This window comes from Glycine soja, chromosome 11 (genome assembly GCF_004193775.1).
Source record: "Glycine soja cultivar W05 chromosome 11, ASM419377v2, whole genome shotgun sequence".
Classification (NCBI taxonomy): domain Eukaryota; kingdom Viridiplantae; phylum Streptophyta; class Magnoliopsida; order Fabales; family Fabaceae; genus Glycine; species Glycine soja.
In genome coordinates, this window is record NC_041012.1 from 35,733,377 (window position 1) to 35,751,972 (window position 18,596).

The 18,596-nt window shown below is 32.4% G+C and overlaps 1 protein-coding gene across 1 annotated transcript; it reads right to left on the minus strand.

Moving 5' to 3' along the window:
• Nucleotides 1-9,247: 9,247 nt before the first annotated feature.
• Nucleotides 9,248-12,885, minus strand: LOC114375091 (EIN3-binding F-box protein 1-like). The gene is made up of 2 exons (XM_028332838.1): nt 12,358-12,885; nt 9,248-11,875 (listed from the first exon to the last, which is right to left on the minus strand). The coding sequence occupies exons 1-2, from the start codon at nt 12,380-12,382 to the stop codon at nt 9,981-9,983; spliced, it is 1,920 nt and encodes a 639-aa protein (XP_028188639.1). The 5' UTR covers nt 12,383-12,885; the 3' UTR covers nt 9,248-9,980.
• Between the last annotated feature and the right edge of the window lie 5,711 nt (nt 12,886-18,596).

An 18,596-nucleotide genomic window follows, 5' to 3' on the forward strand; every position in this document is an offset into this window, starting at 1 on the left:
GACAGTTAATTTTGTCGCGATTATAACAAAAAAAAATGATTGGTCAACTAGTTTAAAAGAATTATAAAGTTCAGAACAATAACACTCATATTCAAACAAAACAAAGAACCATGAGACTCCCAAATCTCTTTCCCTGTGTCCGGATCTCCACCGTCCTCCTCCTCGCACACTGTCGTTTCCATTGCTGCACTCTTGTCGGCCTCGATCCCGGCGTCGTCTACTTCACCGCTGAATTGCCCCATCTGCGCGTTGTCGTTTCCTTCACTGTCCTCCTTGCCAACATCGACTTCCTTCTCTTCATCGCTAGGATCTACAGTTCTTGTGGTCTGCAGTTGCAAAGGATTTCACGAATCTTGTGTGATTCCAGGTTAAAGTCGCAGTTGCTGATATATTTTTTATCTCGGCGTTCACCATTACAACCCTTGATGGTTGCGGAAGTTCAAAATGACACTTCCCAAATTCAATGTTTATTTGACTCTTCTGCTTCTTGTTCTTTAATCTGGCTTTTCCCAAATTCAATGGCTATCCTCCAAATTATAAGAAGAATGGATATTCCTCAGAGGTCAAGAAGCAATCTTCTTCCTCCTCTGAACCATCACACAAGGTTGCTCACCAAGTGTCTGTTGATATGCCTCAATCACAACCCTCTTCTGGTGACTTGGGTTCCCAATTTCAGCTTACTGCTCAGCAATATAGTCAATTGATGAATCTTTTAGAAAGTCATGCTACCAATGTTGTCATTCCTCACAGTGTTTCTTCCTCAAGTGGTATGATTCTTTCTACTTCAACCTCCAATTTTCTTCATGATTGCTAGCTTTTAGATTCTGGTGCAAGCATTCATATTACTTGCTCTCTTTATCATTTTTGATCTTATCAGCTTGTTTATGATAAAATTGTAACTCTGCCTAATAGTGACATTATACCCATTCTTGTCATTGGTTCAGTTTGCTTAACCAATACCTTAGTCTTACATAATGTTGCCTACATTCCTAAATTCAAATTCAATTTAATTTTAGTTAGTACCTTACTAACTAATCCTAATTTGTCCATTTCTTTTTCCTAAAATGAATTTGATATTCAGGAGAAGTAAGCTTGCAAGAGGATTGGTAGAGGTGATTTCATCCAAGGCCTTTATGTCCTAGACCTCAAGGACACTCATGATTGCAAATTTACTTTTTCTGTTATCAATTCACATGTTTTGTAAAAATTCTCATATTTGGCATTCGAGGTTTGGTCATATATCAAACAAAGTTTTCAATCATTTGAATAATAAAATTGGTTTACACTTCTTTCCTAATTTCTTTTTTTCTAATTGTTTTGTTTGTCCACTTGCTAAATTTAGAAGATTATTTTTTCCTAACTCTAACCATTTATCTTATTTACCTTTTGATTTACTTCACTGTGATATATGGGTCCCTATGCTCACCCTACATATGAGGGAAAAAGATTTTTCCTTACATTGGTATATGACTGCTTAAGATTCACTTATCTATTTCTGCTTAAACACAAATATGAAGCTTCAATCTATGTGAAACAATTTTTCACCATGGTTCAAACTCAGTTTGGTGTATCTATCAAGTGCCTCAGATCTGATAATTCTAAGGAGCTTGTTCTCACTCAGTTTTTGGCTTCCATAGGCACTCTTCATCAATTTTTCTGTGTTGAGAAACTAGACAAAATTCAATAGTGGAAAGGAAGCATCAACATTTGCTCAATGTAGCTAGAGCTTTGTACTTCCAATCTAAAGTCCCTATCTCATTTTGGGGAGATTGTGTTACCACTGCCACCTTTCTCATCAACAGAACTCCTTCACCATTATTGAAACACAGCTCACCCTTCAACATTATGTTCAAGAAGGAACCGGATTATGATGCCTTGAGGAGTTTTGGTTGTTTGGCCTTTGCTTCCACTCTTCCATCATCAAGGAACAAGTTTTCCCCTAGAGTAGTACCTGAAATTTTTGTTGGCTACCCACAAGTTTATAAAGGATACAAATTGTATAGCTTGGACACTAAGAAGTTTTCTTGTGTCTAGAGATGTTGTCTTCCATGAATCCATTTTTCCCTTTCAAACCATTTCATAGAACCAAGTCATTCTTGATTCCTTACTTGATTTGGTTATCCCCATTCCTCTCACTAATACATTACCTAACCCTGACCAGAATACTAGCCAATCACCACAGACACCTACTAACTCTACCCAAGATCCAAATGATCCACCCTTAGTCCCTAGCTTAGATCAACCTAACCCTTTGCCCTCTATCACTTTAAGAAGGAGTACACACCACACTAAGCCTCCCTTATACTTGTCTGACTATGTTACATCAAAATCAAAGACTACTTATCCGATCTAGCATCATTGTTCCTTGTTAGCTCTTAGCTCCCCTTACAAAGCTTTCATTAACCAGATTCCAATTGTGTATGAACCTCAATTTTATCATCAAGCTACTCCCTATCCTGAATGGTGTCGAGCAATGAATGAGAAAATCCAAGCTCTTAAGGCAAATTCCACTTGGACACGTGTTCCCTTACCACCTGATAAGCATTGTATAGATTGTAGATGGGTGTATAAGGTTAAATATAAAATGGATGGCTTTGTGGATAGATACAAAGCTTGATTGGTTGCCAAAGGATATACTCAACAAGCTGGAATCGATTTCTTTGATACCTTTTTGTTAGTGGCCAAGCTTACCACTGCGAGAGTTTTGCTCTGTGTTGCTGCTACTAGAAACTGGTGCCTTCTCCAATTAGATGTTAATAATGCTTTTTTGAATAGAGATTTATTTGAAGAAGTTTATATGGAACTTCCCAAAGGTTACAAGTCAGAAAATTCTTCCTTGGTATGCAAATTGAACAGATCATTGTATGGACTTAAGCAAGCTTCTAGACAATGGTTTTGTAAGTTCTCCACTACCCTTCTTAGTCATGGGTTTCATCAATCCAAGCATGATTACTCCCTATTCACCATTGGTTCAGGGAATTCCTTAGTCATTCTACTAGTGTATGTAGATGACATCATCCTGTCAGGACCAAATTCTGCCTCTGTGCAAGCTATTCAGACCCAATTGCAATCTATGTTTCAATTGAAGATCCTTGGCCCTTTGAAATATTTTTTTGGCTTAGAAATAGCCAAATCCAGTAGAGGTATCTCACTCTCCCAGAGAAAATATACTCTATCTCTTTTAGAAGATACAGGTTTCTTGGCATGCAAACCTTTCAATCTGCCAATGGATCCCAATATGAAGATCAATCTTCATGATGGAGACTTACTCCCCAATCCCTCAATGTATAAAAGGTTAATTGGTAGATTGATTTATCTGACCATTTCACGACCTAATATCACATTTGTTGTGAATCGCTTGAGTTAATATATGAAAGAACCTAGAGTTCCTCACCTACATGTTGTCCATCATCTTCTACAGTATCTCAAATATGCTCCCGGACAAGGCTTATTTTTTCCTGCTCAGAGCTCTCTCAAACTCATTGCCTTTGCTGATGCTGATTGGGCCAGCTGTGTTGATACCAGAAGGTCCACTTCTGGCTTTTGTGTATTTTTAGGAAACAACATTCTCTCTTGGCATTCTAAGAAACAATCAATCGTTTCTAAATTGTCCACTGAGGCTGAATATTGTGCTTTGTCTTTTGTTACTAGTGAAGTTGTTTGGTTGAAAAGGTTACTTCTTCACTTTGAAATTGATGTGTCCTCTGTGATATTGTTTTGTGATAATAAATTTGTTGTAAGCCTTGCCTCCAACCCTACGCACCACGAATGGTCCAAGCACATTGACATAGACCACCATTTCATCAGGGAGTTTGTTCAGTCTAATGTCATCAAGCTTGTCCATGTCAAGAGCCAACACCAAGTTACTGATGTTTTTACAAGTTGGGAATGATTAACATCTATTCACCAACTTGAGGGGGTATTACGATTCTGTTATAACTGCAATTAGTTAGTTATTATACAGTTAGTTAGTTACTCCTTATCCTTTGTATATAAATTAGTTTTTGTAGCACATTTATCAATGAATTTTCAATCTATTTTTTTCCTTCCCTTTCATATCTGATATGATGGTATGTTTTTACTTGAATTAGAAGGAAATAACGTGAGAGAAATTATGAGAATCAGAGTCACCGAAGTTTTTAGTCCCTTGAGGTATACTTTTGGCGAATCCATCAGTGTATTAGAAAAAGAAGAAAAAAGAAGTAATGATCAGCAAAAAGAAGTTTGAAGATGGGGTTTTGGGAGAAAGAAGTAGGAAGGAAGGAATGGTTTTGCGCAATAATAATAATGATAATAATAATAGGGATGAAAAGGGGTTTGGTATTGAATAATATCATAGGTACAATACAATGCATATCCCATCAATTTTTGAAGGGTCCCAAATAAAAGAGTTTGGTCTTTGAAGAGCAACAAGTGCTCTGACTCGAGGTTTTCAGCGTGAATGACCGAAAGTCACAGTTTCTTTTCATCTTTTGCTGGCTGAATTGACTACCCTATGCAAACTTTTGAAATCATTGAAGTACTATACCATCTTTCCCTTGTCATCATATAAGGAGTGGACATGAGTTTTTGGTCATTTGCACTTGGCTCTGCTCCTCAATAATACTATTACTAATACTACTATTCTATGTTACCAGTATACAGTGTTTGCCTCTACACAAGAACAAATCAAGAAATCAATTCGATCGGTGTATATTTGCTTTCCAAAAGGGACCACTTCATTGAATGGAAGCCTCAATCCCAAATTTGCTAGCTAGTCCTCCCATTATCCCATACTTGTTGCTATTTGTACGTATTTTCTCTGAAAACACGTACGTACGGTTTCATTTGGAACGTGTCATATTAATACTGTCCTTAAAGATTTATCTTAAATGCAAAACCAACAGATGTGTCTCGGTAAACCTGAAGAAGAATCAGAACTACCAAGATAACATAATTACCTAGGAATTTAAAGAGAGTGAATAATCTTAATTTCTAACCAATTATATTACAAAATAATTATACCACCAAGCACATAAATTTAACTGCGGCAGAAAATTAAATCAATAATTTTGAATTTAAATCTTAATATAAGACTATATTATGTTCGAATAGAATTACTTTCAGCATTATAATATAAAAAAAATATATTACAAAACAATTATTGAACACACACATGCAGTGTACGCTTACAAGGTACAGATATTAATCGCTGCTATATAATTGATTGTCGTTGGTCACACACCACTTCAAAATTAAGTTCTCATGAACAACGTCAACGTGTACCAAGCGAAGAATATAATGAAGTGCGTGTTTGAAGCCAGTTACATTAAACATAACTGACGTTTTTTTCAATCCAATAGAAAAGTTACTTCTATGTTTAATGTTTCAATATGCGTAAACGGCCGTTTAAAAACATTCTAATATTAATCCAAACATACCCCAAGTTGTGTGGATGATATTTTTTATTTGAAGTTGGATAAACCAGCACCGCTTTGGTCTTTGGCAGAGATATGTAATGAATACTACTATTAGATGATGAGAGATTCCACTGACTTGAAGGTGCAGTGGTGTCGCATCAATGTTTTTTATTTTATTTTTTTTGTGTGCGCGCCACTCGTGTCGATATCACCATAATATATCTGCTGAATGCTGGCAATGTTTTTAGTGGGCATTTATAAGTCACGCAAGGGTAACACCCTGCTTTCAACCTCAAACATCTATTCAACGTTAGGTAGAAATCACTACAGGTATATTCAAGACTCATGAAGCATTTTCCCTAAATACATGCATGCAAAATCTTATACTAATTCTTAAATACTTTTGCAACAGATTACTAGCTAATTAGTTAGTTTCTCAGTTGTATCATATATTATTATTATTATTATTATCCCTTAATCTTTCTATTTAAATATTCTCCTGTGTAGAATTCATTAGTTTGTTCGAAATAAATTTAACGCACGAGATTTTTGTGTTTGGTCAAGTTTTCTTTTTATACTATATGCATTGAATTTGAAAATAAAAAGATCACTGTAAAACACAAAGAGATTCAATATATGTATAAAATTTAGATAAAATATTATGACATAAATTAAAGCTAAATTATATAGAAAATACTATCACAATAACAAGACCAATACTCATATAAGATATAATGCTTCATCGAGTCACTAAAACTTACTACAGGACATTGTGTAGTATAATTTAGAGTAAACTTTACTTTTGAAGTCACGAGCTTAAAGTCATAATGAATAAGCACCACTTGATAAAGATAACAGAACATTTCATTTAGAAATATAGATGAGTTGGATTAATTGACTTTGTGTATTTATATAATTAATTTTAGAAAACAATCTGTTTAAATAATTAATTATTTTTTCAAAAATAAATTGATCAAGCACGCACTACATAGTTGACCAAAACCTGAATAATATTTTGTATTGTATTTTATGTATGTTGTGTAATATGGTATCAACGTTACGTGGCACTGACCCTGGTTGAGGTAATTATGATTAGGGAAACGGATAAGATTATTATTACTGGGTTGAGCAAGATGATCAAGATTAGCACAGCACCATTAATTAAGTTACGTTCTTCTCCAAATCGAGATCTATATGCACAAGTTCCCCACCACCGCAATATAATTCCTAACTATGTACTCTGCAATTTACCATCATTTCTCGGTTCATTATGACATACACTTACCCTCGGGAGTGGAGATCACACAATTTTGTACATGTTATCATATGGAATCTTATATGAGTGCTTTTATATGATCATGAATGGCTAAGCTTTTAAGGAATCTATGATACTCGATTAATAATTTGCTTTGGTTTTTCTATTAATGATTTATGATTTAGTTATTCATATCCTTCATAATGATTTCATTTGCCTAGCGAACAATTTTGAGAAAGATCCAATTGAATTAGACATATGTAATTGAGTTTTAGACCGTAATTGTGAACATTAATGAGTGTTAACTATAGTAAAAAAGACGGAAAGATTATTCGAGATCCAATCCTATTGTTTGTACTTTGGAGTTTACAAAAATCTAAATCCTATATAAAATTTACATAATTACGAAAGTTGCATTAAAAAGAAAACGTAAAAGATATATTGTTAAAACTTTCTTTCTATCATAATCCACATGCCACTCACTCTTCTGCATACAGGGTATAATTTGCGATAAATGAAATCTTCTTGTTGATCAAATTTGTTCCTAATTAGTACACAACACAACTTGTTCTATCATTTCTTTTGTGTCTATGGCATGATTTTAAATTGTGGTTGCTATCATAGTTTTGTTACAATTCTTGACATTGTGGATAATTAAAAAAAAAAAAATTATCTAGCTAATGTGGACGCAATTGCGGTCCTAATACGATTGAGATGAGTCGATCTTATTATTGTTACATACTGTAATTAAAACCTTGGCCTAGACTATTCATGTTGAAGAGATAAAAACTAATTTCTCAAAGTATAGAAATTAACATAGAAGATTAACTTTTTCTACTAAACATTCTTTCATACACATGAATATGGATAATGAATCTCTGAACACATGTTTATAAGTAAAGCTTAATCTATTACTATTTTGCAAAGAAAAGAAGGGAAGAGATGTCAGCATGCATGGAGCCACATGGCAAGAGGCAAACTTATGAAAAGTAGTAGCCCTGGTAGTGGGAAGGCACAGAGACAGACCTGAAAAGTCCATTGCAGGTGTAGCAGGTCCCCGCGTCTTTGCTTGCTCATGCCTTTTTTGAATAGGACAAAGTGAAGAAAAGACTATGAGCAGTTGTAGCAGATAGATAACAGTTCCTGTACAAAGTATCATTTTCTAACAGCAGACACATTTTCTCCATATCTTGCCACTCACAACAATGAAAGTTTATATATTATGTTGTTGTACTATTAATCATTTCCCCTCTCTTTCCAGAAACAATATCCTCTCTATGTCAATGTGATTGGTGCACCTTATTTTGTCCTTTTATTTTTGTAAAGTTTGATGCAAATTAAGACCCTTTTTAACTATTGCCATTCCATCAACGTATGGGCAACCCTTTCTTGTAACCAAAGAGAACCCACCATTGCAAGTCCCAACACAACACCTTAGCACCCCAAGCCATGAAGTGATCAATAACTAAATTTTTTTGTTTTACTCATTTTCACTTTTCAATGCACTTCGAACTCATGCCTCTATAATGTGTAGTATTTAGTTTTCTATTTTAGAAGCTTCAAAATGTCCATTTCAATGATACTACACTTGTGAATTGACTTGAACTTGCTTGCGAATATGTGTGAACTTAATGATACAAGACTCATAGATCGGCTTCAATGTGTGCATCGAAACGCACACTAACTGCAAGACAAACACACCCAAGTGTTTAAATTATCGTTTCCTTCCATTGAACATAAATCCTGATCCGTCAGAATAGAATTCCCGTTTCAACATGTATTAGAGTGAACATAACGTGTTTGAATTCTCATTTCCTTTCTTGAATCCTCCTGAGAAGACAACATGTATTAAAAAGTTAAAAACACTTTGGTTAAGAAAAAGAGTAAAAAGTACCTAAACCAAAAATAACTATTTTTTTTTTAAATTGTCCATCCACTAACTAATTTCTCACGGTACTGGTGAGATCCTTTTAAGAGGTTGATATATTCTAACAAATATCTAAGAGACAAAATTATCTATCAATCATATATTTGTGATATCCTTTTAAGAGATTAAAATCTTCTAATAAATGTTTAAGAGATAAGATTATTTATCAATAATATCATACCATGTTAGTTAAATCAAATAAGTATGTTCTCGTACATAAATTATTTGATGTCGTATTTTTTATTAATAAATATTAATTATTAATTTTTGTCAATCGAGGAAGAGATTCAAATGCATGTTATGGTAAGGTGTTAAACTCACCATGAGTTTTTGAAGCAACAAATAATTTCTTTATGGAAATTTGCCCATGATTTTCATGATGCAACACATGGTTGCTTTTGTAGTAATTTTATCATGATTTTGTATTTAATTTTCTACTACTTGTACCAAACACACTAACTCAAGTCCATGCCTAAAAACTGTAAAACATGTTAGATCTAAATTCTAAAAGTCAATATGTCAAAAGCAATTAACTTTAGATAAAAGCAGGTTACGAGTTTTGAACAACCCAACCTACCAGATTCTCTGCCATCCAAATTCACTTCACGAGTACAAGATTCCATTATTCACAACATAGAAAACAATAAATAATAACGACAACATAGGTTCAAGCGAAATTGCAGTTTTATTATTGAAGACAAGCAAAGTGGTCTGCTAAGTACAATTCAAAAGCAAGACAAGCCTACAAAAACAAGGACTTGATTTAAAAGGGAAGAAAAAAAAATAGCAACAAATGGACGCCCTGCCACCACACCAAAGCCCTTGAATATGAGGTACCTAGCCTTAAAATTGCACAACATAACCACACTGACAAGACCAAAGGAAGACAAGCTAAAGCCTCTTCCACACTCTAAGGCATGGTGAAGATGCTTGATTAGTATAAACTAAAAAGACAGAAGACTTCAAAAGACATGAACTAAAGCTTAAGTCTAAGCAACATCATAGCAAATGTGCAACAGAAGCTAAAACATGCTTTTTATTGTCAACATCCAGCTGTACAAAATAAGACCTAGCACAAGCATGCACTATCTAGCAGTGGATACCATCAACCAAGACTTAGTAACTGTATTCTCAGGGGACCCTAGCCATGAAAGAAGTAGCCCCAGTAAGCCAAGGGGCCAAAAGGGTTGTAAGTTGGAACAAGCATTTCATGCTTGCGAAAAAAATGGGTCATAAAGTAACAAGCCAAAGTTCCCTGGAAAACAACCAAGTCACCAAACTGCCACCAATCCACCCTTGATAGACATATCAACCAAAATGTATGCCGAATGTGACCTGTACAGTTCTATCTCCTTCCCTGATTTAGCCAGTTTTATTTGTTTCTAGTTTTGTAACATGATTAAGCCAGAATATCACATCTCCACAACTTCTCCACTAGCAACTCCATTGTGCTGCTGCCAATTGAATTGCAGTTTTGAAGATTCAATCCCAGCAAGGTCTGGCCCAATTTTGTCAGGAAAGGCGCACTCTTGTTTGATACATCAGAACAACCAGACAACGAAAGCACTTGCAAGCTAGGCAGACTGGCCCTTGAGAGAACAGCTACACCGGCATCGGTGATTGCACACTTTGACACATCTAGATCATTAAGCACTAGGAAGTTGTTTGCAATTGCAACCAAGCTTGCATCAGTAATTTTCCAGCATCCATCAAGATTTAGTACTTCGAGGGTTCCACCATGTAGCCTGGCCAAGGCTGAAACTATATTATCTGTCAAGTTCCAGCAACCAGTGAGGTTTACATTGACAAGTCCAGCCTCACAATTCTCCAAAAGGGGGAGAAGGCCAGCATCAGTTATGCCATAGAGTCCAGTCAGATTAAGATGCTGAAGTTGGGGACACAATTTTCCAATCGTGGCCAGGCTAGCACTACCAAAACCAGGGCACTTTTGAATGGCTAAAGATTGAAGAGACTCGCAAGGAGAAAGCATAGACACTTCCATATCGATATCTTTGACTCCCATGCACTTCACAAGGGCAAGAGATTTCAACTTCGTTTTGATGTCTGCAAGGGCAACAATAATCCCAGACTGAGTGAACCTGTTGCACTCCTCCAGCTGCAAACTTTCAAGAGATATTGCAGCTTTGGCAAATGCTACCAATCCATTGTCAGACACAAAACAACACCGGCGAAGGCACAAGTGCTTCAGGTTGATGCAACCTTTACCAATGGCTTCAATGCTTGTATCAGTTACCCCCCTGCAGGCAGTAACAGTAAGTGACAGTAGTTTCTGCAGACCTTGAGCAGCCCCCATGACCCAGAACCCCCTTTCAGTTACATTTTTTAGACCAGAGAGGACCAGATTTGTTATTGCTTTTCCATAATGGCAAATAACAGCCAAAGAGAAATCTGTGATGTTCAAAGTCTGAAGCTTAACCCTTGATAAATTTGAAGCCGATGCCAAAAGACTAGACACTCCATGATCCCCAACAAGAGGGCAATCCTTGATTGAGATGGACTGCAGCTTGGGGCATAGCCTTGCAGTAGCTTGCAAACCTTCATTTCCAATATTTGGGCATGATTCAATAGTTAAGGTGGTCAAGTTGGGGCAACCTTCAGCTATTGCAATCAAACCCTTGTTGCTGATTGAGGAACAATGACACAAGTCAAGCTTCTCCAACATATGACATCCTTTTGCTACCTGAGACAGACCCTCATCCCCAATGGTAGATACATTCCATAAAGAAAGTGATCTGAGAGAAGGGCAACCATGAGCAACTGCAGAGAGGCCAAGGTTTGTGACACCACGCTCAGAGTTGCTTCCTCTGATTGAAAGCTTCCCTAGACCGCCACGGCTACTAGTCCCAACTGCAATTGCAGCAAGCCTCACATCAGTGGCTTTCTTCCCATCTAGACACCTTGTAAGGTAGCCATCATCATCAATATCTTGATTCTCATCAGAAGAAACAGTTTCAGCAACAGAAGTAGTCCCCTCAATCTCATCTTTACAGATAGTGCTCATAAGCATAAGCCACCGTTTAGATACACAGGCACATGAGCTTCTCTCTTTGCCACTAGGGAGGCGTCTGAATATCTCAAAGAGGCATTCATCTGGAAGAACCTCAATACCAGGGTCTTGATAATACTGCTCACGCTCAATAGCTTCAAAGATGGAGCGTGGTCTCTTAGTAGGAGGGTAGTACATATCCAAATTGGAGCCAATAGTAGTGTACAAGCGACCCAACTCCATTGGATTTGGGCAAAAAGAACCCCCCGGGTACAGTTCATCATCACCTGAAAATTCCATCCACAAAATCTAAAATCAGCCCAACAAAATAAAATGAATAGTGTTCCACATTAACATGATAGGATATCCCAGAACCAAAACTCAACATTCATCTCATATCACACTTGCAAGATTTAAGCTTTCAACAGAATAAGACTTCCTCATGCATGCTCATTCCACCAAAGAAAAACGAAAGGAAAAATCTTTTCTTTAGAGAGAAAAAAAAAATCTTCTTAGTTATAAAGTCATTCTTATCAGTAGTAGATCAAATCAAGCTCTAAGAAAATGGTTCCTAAGCATACCATGACACCATCCAACAATATAAATGAAAAATCTATATATAAATTCAAAAAAATCTCACAAACCTCAAAAAAATCTATATGTAAATTCAATCAGTACATGCAGACCAAGAGAGCAATCAAACATTGAAATTCAAGAGCAGATATCCAATCAAATATATAAAAATTAAAGAAAAAGTCATGAAGCTAACCACTGTAATTGACAAGGGCAGGCATGAGCACAGATGATAATAAGTCCACAAGCACAAGCAAGAGAATCTGGGTTGCAGCAGCTGAATCCCTTTAGGATCTGAGAGAGGGAGAAGAAAAAAGCAGATCAGAGAGAAAAGGGTGAAGAGCATTTGAGTTGAGAGTGTAAACCCCACAGAGCAGGGCAAAAAAAGAGAAGAGAGGAAGGAAGAAGCTTTGGAATGGAATGGATGAAGTCAGGTTTGGAGTTCGTTCAGGGGAATGAATGTATTATATGTCTATGATATGTGTCACGAAGAAACAAAGTCATAGTATTGCAAAAAAGGAAGAAAAGAAAAAGAAAAGAAAAATAGGTGTAGTCCACAGAGACAGACAACACCACAGCACAGGTGCATTGCTACTGCCCATTTCAGTATGCAATGAATCCTTCCCCAAAAACCGGCTATTCCCCACACAACACAAAAACACATACAACTCTCTCTCTCTCTCTTAGTCCAACCAAACCAACCACCTCAGCATTTGTAAATTCTAGTTCTAGTACTATAATACAATTTCCTCGAAACCAATACCAAGTACACTCTCTCTTTCTCTCTCTTCTTCTTCTTCTTTTTTTCTTTCAATTTAATTTAATTTAATCAAGTTCAAACTGTTAGTGATGCGTGAACTTTGAGGAAGATACTATGGACGGTACATACACTAATATGGGTGCGTTGCTTCTTAGGTTGCACCTAGAAATACCCTTTTTATTTTTTGCTTTTTATGTCTGTTACACCAAATAATACTTTCATTAAAAAAATATTTTGTTTTTGACGCAATAGTTAGCTTTATATGGATGATTTTATGTTATATCACAAACATAACAATAAAATACATGCATGCGTTTTTTTTTTCTTCTTTAATCATTCAAGGTTTAATTTCGAATATAGTGTAAATTAAGAAACATCTATAATTTATTAACAGAATATGCCTATTTGGTTTTTGAAATTAACAATTTAACAAATGAACAAGATTTTTTAACAAAATATGTTATTTGGTAATTATATACCGCCTGCAGCTGTCAGCTTTATGTTTATTAAGGTACAAACTAAGCAATGATGCAAAATATGTTATTTGGTAATTAAATAAGTTAACATGAAGAATCATGCAAAACTTATCTTTTTGATCGAATTTCATATATTCAAAATATAACAAACTTTAAAACAACTCGTACATTTTCGATACGATTTATACCACTCATTTTGAGTTTTTCATTGAAAAAAAAAGGATAAAAAACATTATCAAAAAAGAAATGATTTCAAAATTTAATTTTTGTTATTCAGAAATTCAAATCATCAAGTTCTGAGGCTAAAATCATCATTCAAAAGACAAAGAGTTAACAAATTGTTAAAACTAGATTTTTTTTTTTGACGATGAATCTAATTGAATGGACTAATCTCGAATTAAGTATTAAATTTTATTAGGAAAGATACTCATTTTCGACTGTACTTCAAATAAATTTATTTTGAAGGAAGTGACTTGGAAAAAAAAGTGTTTTTATTTATTTATAAATTTTAAATAAAAAGTTGTAAGAAAATATAAATCAACAAATGGTGTTAAGATTAAAGTGACATTTTTGAAGGGAAAAAAATGATTCATTGTATACAGATAAATCATAGGAGTAACTAATTATTTGTAAATTAACATAAATAAAAATATATATGAATTCCAAACAATAAAAAAGAAGCAAAATAATTAGAACAAATTTAAAATAAAAACTCAACCCTGAAGACGATAAAAATATTGATGCACCGAACTCTCTGCACTTGAAAACGAAATGTTGGAGAATGCTCACAGTTCTTCCTCAAATTGAACTAAAGTAACAAGTATTTTTGTTGATGGTCCTTTTTTCTTATGATTAAAACACATGGAAAGCATCCCTTATATAGGGGAAGAAAATAGATTGAAAAGGTATGAATCTGTAAACTATAAAATAACAAATGTTAAAAGAATAAAATTTAAAGAGAATACAAAGTATAAATAATTTAAAGTAGTAATTTCTACAATGTTTATATATACTTTTATTTCTTTTCTTATTTATGATTAATATAAGTAATAAATTATTATTTTATGATTTGGTAAAAACTAATATAATTTTAGTTCATACATTATTTTCAAATTTAGAAAAGAATAAAAATTAAAGATAACTAAATTTGTAAATAAGTTAAAATTGTGATTACCAAAATCATTATAACGTAAGCTTTATTTTTTCCACGTTGATGATAAATATATTAAGATAAATATATATTATGATTTGTCAATAAAAAATGCACTTTAATTTCTACTTTTTTTTATACCAATTAAGAAAAAATCTATAAAAATAATATATATATATATATATATATATATATATATATATATATATTCCATATATTATTATCAATATGTCGAGTAAAATATATTTTATGCTTTATTAATAATTTTTGCATTCTTAATTGCTATTTGTTATACAAATAAAGAAAATAATAATAATTATAACAAAATAAAATTTGAAGACTGAAAAGTATAACATCATGTGCGCGCAAATATATTTGATGATTTATCAATAATCCATTCATTTTTAATTTCTTTTTGTTATGCAAATAAATAAAAATAATTATTACAACATAAAATGAATTTAATAGTGATGCAAAAAAAATATAAAATAATTATACAGTGTCATCAAATAAAAAATTATGATTTGTATGACTTTTTAAGATATTTATTCTAAAAATTAATAAATTTATGAGAATATAAAATTATTTTACATTATCAATGCATAATTTTTTTTTTCCTAAAATTTAATCATTATAATGTAAACTTTAATTTTAACATATTTATGATCAATATATCAAGTAAAATATATTTTATGATTTATCAATAATCAATGCTTTTTAATTGCTATTTTGTTATAGAAATTAAGAAAAAGAAAATCTATAACAAAATAAAATTTGAAAACTTAAAAGTATAAAATTATGTGGATATCTGCGTATATATTAAAGACAATATTAACATTATCTTGAATAATACTATCTAATTTTAATGTTGTATATATACACGTATCATAAATAAAAGGGAAATAACAATAAAGGTCGTCATATTAAGAAATGAAAAATAAGTTTACTATAAAAGACAAAATTAATTGCTTAAGTTGATTTATCTTATTTTCTTATAAGTTGATAGATAAAAAGAAAGAAAGAGTTGAGATTTAATTTAATAATACCGATTGAGAAAAAACACAACTTGCTTACACAAATGATAAGTAATTATGTGCTTTGTAAAATAACAATTGACAGCTAGAAACTTCAAAAGAAAGTGCAAGTGCAATTTGAGACTGATTAAATGTATTCAGCCTTTAACCACAAAAAAGTGTGAATTGAAAACATTACGGTTGCGCTGAGGCTCCGTGTTTCCGAGAATGCATTTTTAGATACATATTTTTTTTATTTGACAAATTTATCTCCCCACTACTAGCCTATTTTTTACATTTATGATTTCTATTTAACAATAAAAATAGTATTTTATTATTTTATATTGTTCCATAAAAAAATAGTTTATATTGAAAAATTTTCACTTAAATATGTATTTTTGTTTCTAAATGATAAAACGACAAAAAATCAGTTAGATGTCTAAGATGTGTAATTCGCACCTTTCGAAATGATAAAAATGTCACTATGAAAACAAATATCCTTTTGTATTTTTATAATAAAATAGAATTTATATCAATTATAGGTGGTCCATCATTAACATTAATTTAATATTATTTACATAATACTTTTTTTGCAAGTACATATAAATTGACAATGACATTATATATATATATATATATATATATATATATATATATATATATATATATATATATATACATTTGGCCTTTTAGCAAATATTTCATTTGAACATATTATTTGGATAACTTACTTTTTTTTCTCTATTTATTTATTTGGTTCAATCTTATCCCTTTATAATTTATTATAATGTGAAGAAATTTAATCAGGTCTCTCTGTAATTTAAATTTTTAAAACGGGATACTGAGAATCATTAATTATCTAATTATATTTTTTATGCTAACCAGAGATGTAACTCTGATAAAATGTTTTTTCTTATAAAAAAAAATTGGTAAACTAAATTTCTTGAGGTAGACTTTAATTTCTCTGCAGTTCAAAATCACTAAAAGTACTAATAAGTACGTAATTAATCTGGTTGTTGTTTTTTCTTAGGAGTTGTGATAAGCACTGTCATCGTTAAAATTTAGCTCGTAATGATCCAAGCAAAAAAAAAAAGCTTAATGGATAAATGTAAACACGACACTGCCTCAAAAAAAAAAAAAAAACTGCAAACACAACGGTATGATTATTTCAAATTTGTCATAATTAGCCACTGTTTATTTTAATATTAAAAATTAAAATTTCATATTATCCAATAAAAAATACATATTTCAATATATATATATATATATATTTGCGACTGACTGAGATTAATTTAGACATACATTTTAATCATGCTCCATGATTTAGAATTACTTTCATTAAATCAATTCTATCTAAAATTAAAATAAATAGGACATAGTAGTAGGAAAAAGGAAGGAGCATTTATACTATTTTGTTCTAGGGAAGGAGCCAATTAATTTGCATCATCTACATTCAAAGAAGGTCACAATGAAGTTTCTTCTCGTGAATCTGCAGGGAAAGAATGAGACAATTTGTTTGGGCCGGGGTTCGGTTGACTTGGAAAAAACAATTAAAGGATATATAATCGGTTTCAAATTGACAAGCGTATATGCACAAATTGAACTTTGATGATCAGTACTCACCTTTTGGACAAGTTTGTTCAGATGTACAATGAATTTGATTTTCAGCCATTACATATAGTAAATCGTGTGGGTCCATTACATGCCCAAAAATGAAAGGGACCAAGAGAGAAAGATTCAAAACTGTGTATAACGTTTGAAGACGATAAGGACATCAATCTGTGGGTTAAAATCAATTAATGGATCTATTGACCATTTTAAGAATTTTAGTTTACCCTATATAATTAAATCAAGTAGCTAGATCACAATAGCATCCCGAGGCTTTTCCTAGTTTGGTTATGACACTCTAGCTTTCATTTGATGATGATTAAATTAATTGTTGCTTTTAATTAATTTGGTATTAATACTTGGTGTTGCTTGTAGTTTATGCTGTTTTAATTTGTAAGTGGCTAATAGATTCAAGACTAATTCTAAATAATTCTAGATCAAAGGGATGCCATTTCCACAAGGTAAGTTGTTTTCCCCAATCAAGTAGTCAGTTGAATCTGCAAAAGTCTTTAATTAATGCACGATTTGCTCCACTTAGGGAATGATACATTGCATTATATCTATTACTATAGCAGTACATGCTTATGTATCATCTGCCAAGATTTTTTCAGTTTAAAGAAATAAATGGATGATAGCACATACCAAGACTACAAAATGTTATATCTTATAAAAAGGACGAATTAGGAAGTAACATATTGTTGATTGTCAATTATATAATTATATAAAAATAAGTAAATTATATTTTAACATTCTTTGAATATTTTTTTCAATATCTCTCTCTTTTTTTTACAACTATACTGATCTCTTAATTATTTAAAAAATATTACACTGACACTCTTTCTTTAATATTTAATTATTTAAATAATATGATCATATTGATGATGACCATTTCATCACATTTAAGAGACCTACTTCTCCAAGGCCTTTCAAACCCCTATTACATTATATCCATTGTGAACCATCTCGTTATTCAACAAGAAATAATTTTTTTAGTAATCTTGGTTGTCAATTTTCTAAACAAATTGTTCATCTATAATGATGATAATATAGTAAGCCAAAATACACCTACTAAGCCTGAAGGTAATTAGAATTGATGAACGGGTCTAATGTATAAATACCATGAATCCGCATGCACTACCTTTTTAACCATACACATTATTAATTTGCTAAAATTTATACTTATTTGTGCATCAAATCTATTTTTAAAAACAATAGTAATTGTTATAATTTGAAATAAATATGATTTAATTTAAATTTGAAAAAAAATGTAAAACCTAACATAACCAATATAAGTTGTTTGTGAATATCACTAGGTAATAAGGAAAGAGATTAGTTGATGCGGTCTGACTAGTTTTTGAAATTTAAAAATAAAATTTATTATAAAATTTTATATTCATTAGTGACGTGTAAAAACTAGTTTAGTAAAAA